Source organism: Scleropages formosus, chromosome 24 (assembly GCF_900964775.1).
Source record: "Scleropages formosus chromosome 24, fSclFor1.1, whole genome shotgun sequence".
NCBI classification, from domain to species: Eukaryota; Metazoa; Chordata; class Actinopteri; order Osteoglossiformes; family Osteoglossidae; genus Scleropages; species Scleropages formosus.
In genome coordinates, this window is record NC_041829.1 from 9,447,798 (window position 1) to 9,457,168 (window position 9,371).

General features: G+C 45.7%; 1 protein-coding gene and 2 non-coding genes across 3 annotated transcripts; 1 reads left to right on the forward strand and 2 right to left on the reverse strand.

Moving 5' to 3' along the window:
- The first annotated feature begins 765 nt into the window (after positions 1-765).
- On the forward strand, positions 766-3,725 carry dynlrb1 (dynein, light chain, roadblock-type 1). Its single transcript, XM_018755780.2, has 4 exons — positions 766-864; positions 1,405-1,480; positions 2,803-2,970; positions 3,124-3,725. The coding sequence occupies exons 1-4, from the start codon at positions 862-864 to the stop codon at positions 3,165-3,167; spliced, it is 291 nt and encodes a 96-aa protein (XP_018611296.1). The 5' UTR covers positions 766-861; the 3' UTR covers positions 3,168-3,725.
- Positions 3,726-6,307: 2,582 nt separating this feature from the next.
- trnaf-gaa (transfer RNA phenylalanine (anticodon GAA)) lies at positions 6,308-6,380 on the reverse strand. The gene has a single exon. It is a non-coding gene; the product is annotated as a tRNA-Phe (tRNA).
- A 111-nt stretch (positions 6,381-6,491) lies between these two features.
- On the reverse strand, positions 6,492-6,564 carry trnaf-gaa (transfer RNA phenylalanine (anticodon GAA)). The gene has a single exon. It is a non-coding gene; the product is annotated as a tRNA-Phe (tRNA).
- Between the last annotated feature and the right edge of the window lie 2,807 nt (positions 6,565-9,371).

The following is a 9,371-nucleotide window of genomic DNA, read 5'->3' on the forward strand; positions in this document are numbered from 1 at the left end:
AGAAGTAGAAGAGATATCTAGTGACCTCCTCATCCTTTTGGAAATCTGAGATTGTTTTGGCAAAAAGTAAGTTGCTACAAGCGGAGTCACGTCTGTGGATTCACGTAGAACTTTCGTAGGCCATGCCACTTATGCTGCCTCCTTATCTCCCTTTGCAGACGTCAACAGTTCTGACACGAATCTGCAGAAGAAAGGAAGCCTCGGGAGCTGCTTGCACTGTGCTGAAGTTTAAATTGATTTTCGCACGGTGGCGGCAGGCTTTTTGGCCTGCAAATAAAGACAGCACAGAAACATGCCAAGCCCCTTCTGGCAACCGCAAAGCTGAACTATTTTATAGCGAAAGACTGACCAGTGCAGCACAGCTTGTTCTTGGGCTACTCTGTGTGTGTGTGTGTGTGTGTGTGTGTGTGTGTGTGTGTGTGTGTGTGTGTGTGTGTGTGTGTGTGTGAGAGAGAGAGAGAGAGAGAGAGAGAGAGAGAGAGAGAGAGAGAGAGAGAGAGAGAGAGAGAGAGAGGTGAGGCTACCAATAAACAATAACTACTTAAATATATTGACTCCGTGTCTCAAATGAATTACACGCCGGCACTTTCTTGCACTTTGACAAGAGAATTTGACGGTTAATATAATAACGATAATGCTGCAATGAACGCACACAAAAGAAACAGAAGTTGCACTACTGACGTTCTCCAAGTACGATCGCGGCACAGCGCGCGCAACATACGTGTTTGTGACGTAACGGCGCACTTGCAAACAGCGGTACGCAGTCGGAAGTAGTGCCCATGACCGGAAGTTCCTCAGTTGTCATAAAGTGTCAACGCCTCCGAAGCTAGCTAGCAGGATCACAATAAATTACTTTATAAAATGGTGAGTTTGTTTTATATGTTTAAAAACCTCTGTGTTCCTCACCTATGTAATATCGTTAGTTTGGCGGCAGGCGTGCGATTTTAATGTGTGTGTGGGGCTGATAACCGGCTAGCCGGCTGCTAACGGGGCGTTGTTTTGTGTTGCTAAGCTAAAGGAGAGCTCATGTTGTTTGCTGTATTTTCTTATTGCTTTCTTTGTCGACATGCATTTTAAACATTAACTTACTTTAAAATGTCTGTGGGGAAAACTTTTTTTTTCATATCTGAACTGTTTTAAAGGATGCTAGCTCGATGTCTAACTCTGTGGCTAGTGGCTGCCGTGCTACTGCTGGTGACACGACGACACGGCGTCAGCTAGGAATATTTTTTTACCCTGCTGCGATGCAATCCGATCTAATCGCTTTTTTAGATATCGAATTCCGTGGTGCCGCGTGAAGACTCGTGTAAAAGTACTTAGGGCCCAGGGAAAGGGTTGGACCGAGAGAGGATTTGGAAGAGGTGACTGGTTGTTGGCAGAAGAGCACATTTCTGCTTTTTTCAGGCTGAAGTGGAGGAAACCCTGAAGAGGATCCAGAGTCAGAAAGGAGTGCAGGGCATCATCATCATCAACGCCGAAGGTATCGGGCATGGCTCCCTGTCGCTATTGGACCACTGTCCTGCCATTCTTTTATTACCTGCACAAGAAGCATAACACATTACTTAATAATTTTAGCAGATACTTTTCTCCAAATGAACATTATGTAGTATCATCAGCCCACATTTTTTTTTTTTTTTTAACCCAAGGTGACCTACACTACTATATACACTACTTACAATGAGTCACTCATCCATACATCAATGGAACACACACTCTCTGGCACTCACACACACACACTATGGGTGAACCTGAACAGCATGTCTTTGGAGTGTGGGAGGAAACCAGAGCACCCAAAGACTTACACTGCTAGATACACTACTTACACTGGGTCACTCATCCCTACATCAGTGGAACACTCTTTATGTCTCTCACACGCTATGGGTGACTTGGAGTCACCAGTCTACCTGAACAGCATCTCTCTGGACTGTGGGAGGAAACCCACAAAGACATGGGGAGAAGATGCGAACTCCAGATAGACCGAGTGGGGATTGAACTCACGTTCTTTCGCGCTGTCCGGGTGCTGCGAGACAATAGCGCTGCTCACTGTGCCACCGTGCCGGCCACAGGTGTACCCCCCTTGTGTGCGTTTGAGTCATTTCTGTGCAAAAATGTCAGTGATGCATCACTAGGGCTGTTGGTCCTGCATCACAAACCGGGAGACTTTTTAGGGATTGAAGGAGTGTGGTTCATTACCCAGGTGTTCTCCCCAGCATTTAACACGAGCCCCTTTCCCATTCCATGTTACATACAGCCACAGTACAGTATAATGTTGTTAAACTTTGTTTATAATAAATTTAGTCGAGGGCATAAATTCTTCTACACTGAAAATCTGTTCACGCTGTGGCTGTTGAAGACACAAGTCTGTCGCCGCTGTATGTAAAGTGAACACAGATCATGTGAACTACTATAATTTTAAAAAAAAAAAAAAAAAAAAGCAAAAGTGACAAATTGAGATTGCTTTTCTCGTTTCCTGCATCCTTTTTCCACAGGCCAGACCTTTCAGAGTCTAGGGAATAGCGTGATATGGTGGCAAAGCGGGCAGCGCTGACGTTTTGCATTCCCAAGACTGTAGAATCAGATGTGGGTTTGAATCCAACTCAGTTGGTGTGGAATTTGTATACTGTATTTATATGGGTTTCTTGCAGTCCAAGGACATGTGATTCAGGTGGACTGGTACCTCTACATTGCATGTGAATTCTGTAGCTGAGCTCTCCTAAATATTATGTAAAGGCATCAGTGGTTAATAAATAGATCAGTAAGTTACTCAGCCATTCCGTGAGTTTGTTGCCTGTGTCTCTGCAGGCATCCCCATCAAGAGCACCTTGGATAACTCGAGCACAGTCCAGTATGCAGGCCTCCTGCACCAGCTGGTGATGAAGACCCGGAGCACTGTGAGGGATCTCGACCCGCAGAATGACCTGACCTTCCTAAGAGTGCGCTCCAAGAAGAACGAGATCATGATTGCTCCAGGTACCTTTGCTGAACAGAGTGCTCCAGAGCCAGGCTGCATGTTGATACTACATTCTGATTGGTTGCTAAATTTGCAAAGTCTGGTATAGATTACATGAATTTTGTTTTGAACATGAATGTAGAATTGAATATGCATTTTATTGTTTTTTACAGATAAGGACTATTTCCTCATTGTCATTCAAAATCCATCAGATTGAAGACTTGCTTTGTCTTTTTTTTTTTTTTGCTTTCAGTATTTGTTTTTTAATTTAATGAAAAATATTTCAGTTTTGTAACTGCATACTTAAACGTTAAATACGTGAACATACTTAATTGCACCATAATGATGAGAGAAGCAACATTTTTACAGGAACACTGCTCATGGAAAGAAATCTTAAAATTTGATGTATATTAGGACACATGAAAATACAAAGCTCCCTTGCATAATACTCACATCATTCCAGCAAAAAAAAAAAATGCTGCAAAACAAAAAACATTATTGTCATGGAGACACAGGAAGGGCTGTCCCCAGAAGGGGGTGGGTTAATATCACATGATGCATAAAATCTTTTCCAGTGAGCAGTCCATATGCAGATGTTTTTCAAGACTGGGACAGCAGATATTGGAGTATTTTATTTGCACCTTTTTTATTCTTTGGACCTGGTTCATTTGTTCATATGCAGCTTTGGCTGTATACACATTTACACAAAAGATTTCTGTGTAATTATACTGTTAATTTTGTTACAGTTCTGTGTTGGACTAATAAATTCAACAGGTTCCCCTTATGTGAGTGTTCTTAACATCCATTTTGATAATATTTGCCGTTCTTCTTGTGTATTTTTTTTGAAGTTGTTGGACTAGATGCATCAGAACCAGAGCAGCTTAATCATCATTAATGTCTGTAGCTCACATGCTAGCAAAGGATACTGTGGTTAGACTTTGTTTGAGTTCTGAGCCATCGACCAGGTTCTTTGTCTATCTTCAGCCAGCGTGAAGAGATCTCTAATCAGGTATCAACCCCCACAAGTCTGCTGCCCCTAGCAACGTAGCTAGCTGAGTTCTAAAAAATTGTGCAGGAAAGCTCAAAGATGTCTTAACAAGCATCTTCAACACTTCACTGGGTCAGGCAGTTGTTCCCACATGCTTCGAAGTGACCACCATAACACTGGTGCCAAAGAAGCCATCTGCATCCTGCCCGAATGACTGTCGCCCCGTTGACCTGACCCCCATCATCATGAAGTGCTTGAAAAGGTTAGTCATGCAACAAATAAAATCCAACCTCCCTCCCGCTTTTGACTCACTCCGATTTGCATATTGGGCCAACTGGTCCACGGATGATGCTGTATCTTCTCCCCTCCACCTGGCTTTGACACACCTGGACAAGAACACCTATGTCAGAATGCTGTTCATTGACTTCAGCTCAGTATTCAATACCATCATCCCTCAGCAACTTGTGGGCAAACTAGACGGGCCGGGCCTGAACACCTCCCTTCTTAACTGGATTTTGAATCTCCTCACTGGCGGTCCTCGGTAAGTTCAGATTGGCAGCAGGACGTCAAGCACCACCATACTGATCACAGGGCCTCCCAGGAACGTCACCTTACTGACTCATGATTGTACTGCAAGATCTGACTCCAACCACATTGTTTGCTGACAACACAACCACAGTGGGTCTCATCAGCATACAGAGAGGAGGTAGACCAACTTCCTGTGTGGTACAGGAACAACACTTTCCTCCTAAATGTGGGGAAAACGAAGGAGACTGTCATTGACTTCAGACAGAGTTCATTGCAATCATCCCCCACTGACCGCTGATGGTTCTGCCATAGAGAGTCAGCAGCACCACATTCCTGGGGGTGCATATCACCCATGACCTGTCCTGGACCAACCCTGCGCCACAGGCCAAGAAAGGCTAGCGGCACCTGTACTTCCTGCAGAGGCTGAGGAGGGTGAGTGTGCCACCACCCATGATGCACACCTACGGGGGGCGCTAGGGAGAGCATCCTGACCAGCTGTAACACTGCATGGTATGGGAACTGCAATATCTCTGACCGCAGAAACATACAGCGCATAGTGACTACAGCTGGGAAAATCATTGGTACCCCACTCCCCTCCCTACAGGACCATATCTGCTGTGCTCGCAAAGCCTCCAAAATTGTGGGCGACCCCACACACCCCTTCCGCAGCCTCTCTAGCCTCCTGCCGTCTGGGAATAGATACAGGAGCGTCCAAGGAGGCTCCACCAGACTGCGCAACAGCTTTTCCCCTCCAGCTGTCGGGATCCTGAACACTGTCTACTACCTTTAACATACCTGACTTTCGAACCCCCCCCACACACACACACACACCCCTACCCCCCATCCAGAATGACACCAGCCGCTTTAATGCGGAGTGCACAGAATGTCATTTTTTATGCATCCATTAACTGTTCTGCTTAGACCTTATTTACCACATGCTGTTATCTGTGTTCTATGTTCTTTAAAAAAACTTACTCTTTTGCACTACCTCCTTTTTATTATTTATTATATTTATTTATTATTAGACAACATATCACCACTTGATATATATATATATATATATATATATATATGTGTGTGTGTGTTGTCCTCCACATTGTCCTCTATGTGTATGTTGTCCTCTCTTTTCACACCTTGGTCCAGGAGAAATGCAGTTTCACTCCTGCCTATGTCCTAGACATTATATTATGGGAATGATAAAAAAGTTGACTTGGACCCGAGCGAGATCTTCAGACTACATTTCTTTCCGCAAAAATCCAGTCACTAATCAGAATTAGAACGAGCTTCATTCCCAAGTATGTTCACACATACCAGGAATTTTTCTTGGTGACAGAAACTTCCACAGCACAGACAGAATGACAGCGACAAGACAGATGAGAAGATAGAGTATGTGAGGGATAAAAAATATAAAAAAAATAAGATGAGTTATGAACATGTATCTTGCTTATAAATGTACGCCCAGGGGTTAATGCATTGTTCCAAATATTCCAAAATGTCCCAAGATTTAAATCTAACATGAATTTTAAAAAGTTGGTCTAATGTTAAAAAGACGGCAATGGATTTTTAGGACAAAGAAGTCTGTTGTGACTGGAGAAGTTATTGCGTCTATTTAAACAGAATTACGGCGCCCTCTTGTGGCGCGTCGTCGACACAGCATCTTTGTGTCAATACTGTGGGGCAGCGGCTTAACACTAGGGTGTTAAAAAAAATTAAAGAATAATTTAAATTATTTAGAAGCCATAACTACTAAATACATTTAGACATTTTTAATATTTGTAGATAAAAGAAATGACAAGACTATATTAAAAAAAAAAAAGAAAAAAGGAACAACCGCTTCCTGCTGCCGAAACCCGGGATCGAACCAGGGACCTTTAGATCTTCAGTCTAACGCTCTCCCAACTGAGCTATTTCGGCTCCGGTGGGCTTTGGTCTCTTGTATACTTGAAAACAATAAGTAGTGCTTCGGCGTGTAGTATTAGTTTTTCTTTAATTTATTATATGATGGGGCAAAGAAGGAGAAGCGGATGCCGAAACCCGGGATTGAACCAAGGACCTTCAGATCTTCAGTCTAACGCTCTCCCAACTGAGCTATTTCGACTGCCGACAGGGGGCGCGCTTCTAGCTCCCTAGCTGCGAAACACCGTTCCGAACGTGTTCTTTCATTTTGAAATGATCGCACAGTTCTAAAGACAAATGACACATTTTACTTGTTCAAAGAGAAAGAGCGGCCAGTCCGAGCCCACAAGCCTTTTCCGTGTATCGACGCGCCACGACACAGAGAGGGACGTCTTTACCTTCAGCAGCCAACATCTCACCTGTTGGATGGATGGACACCCTACCTGCATGTCCTCAAGTTCAACTCAAGGCCTTCCAGATGTCCCCCAGATGTCGAGGAAGGTCAACAGTCCATTGTGTTGGACGCAGACCTCCTCTTGGACACTGAAGCCTGGGAATTCGAGACGAGTCCTAGAAGGAGTCATAGAAAGGAACGTGGTCTGGTCTCGGTCTCCATCCCAGAAGCCTGTCCTCCCTGTAAAAGCCATTGTTGTCTTCAGACCGTTCAATGTCATCATTAGAGTTGGACTAACTAACAAGAACAACTAGAAAAAAAATCTCTATTTCACCGTAGGGGGCGGTGGTGAAGCTCCCTGACACTGGGCTCCACGGGCTACACAAAAAAAAAACAAAATCCTGCAAGGGAGCAGAACTTCCCCCTGAGGAAGCTGGAGTGAAGCCACACAATCCTGTCAAATCGCCGTAGGCTACTACATCTTGAGCTCAGCCTAAAGGCCAAGAATCGATGTATTTTTAACAAATACTGTATATCTCGCGCCTGTTTCCAACCGCTTTCTTACAAGAAAAGTTTTCCATAACCTTTTTTTTCCAATAAGTGCCTGTTTAGTGTAGCATCCTAGCGGTCCAGAGCCTATCCAAGAAGCATCGGGCAGAACTCAGGGTACACCCTGGATGGAACATCAGTACATCACAGGAGAGACACTGGAGTAAACCCACAATGAACGAGAAACGAAGAGGAAAATGGAAAGAAAAGAAAGGAACAGACCAATATAGACCACTGGTACTCTGAGAAATTTCATGCACACGCACACTGTCTAAACCGCTTGTCCCACACAGGGTCGTGGGGCACCAGAGCCTAAGCTGGCAACACAGGGCACAAGGCTGGATGGGGAGGGGACATACCCAGGGTGGGACACCAGTCCGCCACAAAGCACCCCAAAAAAAAAATGCTCCATCCTAGTTCCCATGTCTCTGAACCCACAGAGATCACACTGAGCGCATGTCATTGACTTCCTGCCCACGTGCGGCTCCACCTTCCGCACTCCAAGCACACGCTTCTTATCTTGCTAATTTGCTACATAATTAATGCAAATGCAGGCAGCGCTTCAATAGCTCACCTTAATTTAGAGCCATGCTGTGTATGAAAGCCTTGCATAGTACAATATTTCCCATCATGCCTCGGTGCAGCCCGACCATCGTGCTGTAACTAACCCCCCGGTGTGTTCGGTTCTACTTCGGTGTTTCTCCACCCCTCCCAGCTCCGCACCCTTCAAGGTGACTCCTCTCTGCCCACTGGCTATGCACATGTGCTCTTGTTTGTTCCACAATTGGTGGGCACGGGGGCGGGGGGAGATGATGGGAAAGCAGACGGAGACGAGACGAGAGGAAGATTCACATGAGTGTGACAGATGCAGCGCGTTCACGTGCGCCGTGGAACCGTCACTGGGCCGGAATGCAAATGAGCCCCTTTCACACGGGCTCCTTGAGCGGCAGTGAAACACACCTTTACTGTGCGGAGAGCGAGTCTCAGCAGACGGCTACGGCTCCTTCTCGAGTTGCTTGTGCAGGAGCTCAACATCGGATGGTAAAGGGGGGGGGTGCAGTGTGGAGTAACAGCAGTAAATGTGTTGGGCAGCGGACTCACATGGACCATTTATTTCACCATGACTCTACTCAGCAGCGACTGACCGAGGTTACAGCACCAGGGTAAAAAGTGTGTCCACTCAGTAAACAAAAGTGCATCAACAGCAGACGACAGGCTTTCGTGAGACACAGCATTGTGGACACACAGCTTGTGTGTGAGACCACCATGTTGCTGGTTCACATCCCTCAAGTAGCTCCTATAGAAGTGACATTCGACTACCAAATACATAGATACTCATAGGAGATGGTGTTGGATTTATTTGTGGAGCTGTCAGAAGATCAGGAGGGAAGCGGCTCTCAAAGAGATGGTTTGAGACCCTTTTTGATGGTAGGATTCAGTAGTTCTGAAGAACACAGGGAGATTGTTCCTTCATCCTGGGGCCAAAACTAAGAACCTGCAGGAAGCCGGTGGAGAAGAGACAAGGAGGGGAGAATCATGGGAACCCCGGCAGCCTGAATACCACTCACATGATGTCAAACTGGATCATCTTGCAGCCGTTCCCCGACGTGCAGGACACTTGTGTGTCGCTTTGCTCCCTCATCTGTCCAGTTCACCCCCTGCAAATCTGTGTATGTTGCGCACACAGGTGTATACATGTCATACACATACCATATCTATATAGTGGAGAAGGAAATATAGAGTAAAATATGAATTTTAATACTTGCATCAAGTGGTTCTGCCTCTGCTGAATTTGTGTGTGTGTGTGTGTGGGCTGGCAGCTGCCTCGTCCAAGTTGTTGCTCTCTCCGCCTTACGGTCCCTGCAGCTACTGCCCACGCACCTGACATCTCCACGCTGTCCTGCTGCTGTGCTTCTCACCCGAGTGAGCGAGGGGGGTTGGTGGTGCAGCAGACACACACTGCTGAGTGAGCATGTATGTGTGTGCGTGTGTGTAGGTGGGTGTGCGTGGGCAGCTGCAACGGGGTTAAAGACCAGCAAGACACCCCATCTGAAATAGCTGCAGTT

What these genes read in the sequence shown, in the direction of transcription:
- dynlrb1 (XM_018755780.2), top strand. An exon ending in CATCATCATCAACGCCGAAG is followed by an intron (nt 1,481 to 2,802) that starts GTATCGGGCATG and finishes GTGTCTCTGCAG; the next exon opens with GCATCCCCATCAAGAGCACC. An exon ending in CGAGATCATGATTGCTCCAG is followed by an intron (nt 2,971 to 3,123) that starts GTACCTTTGCTG and finishes TGTTTTTTACAG; the next exon opens with ATAAGGACTATTTCCTCATT.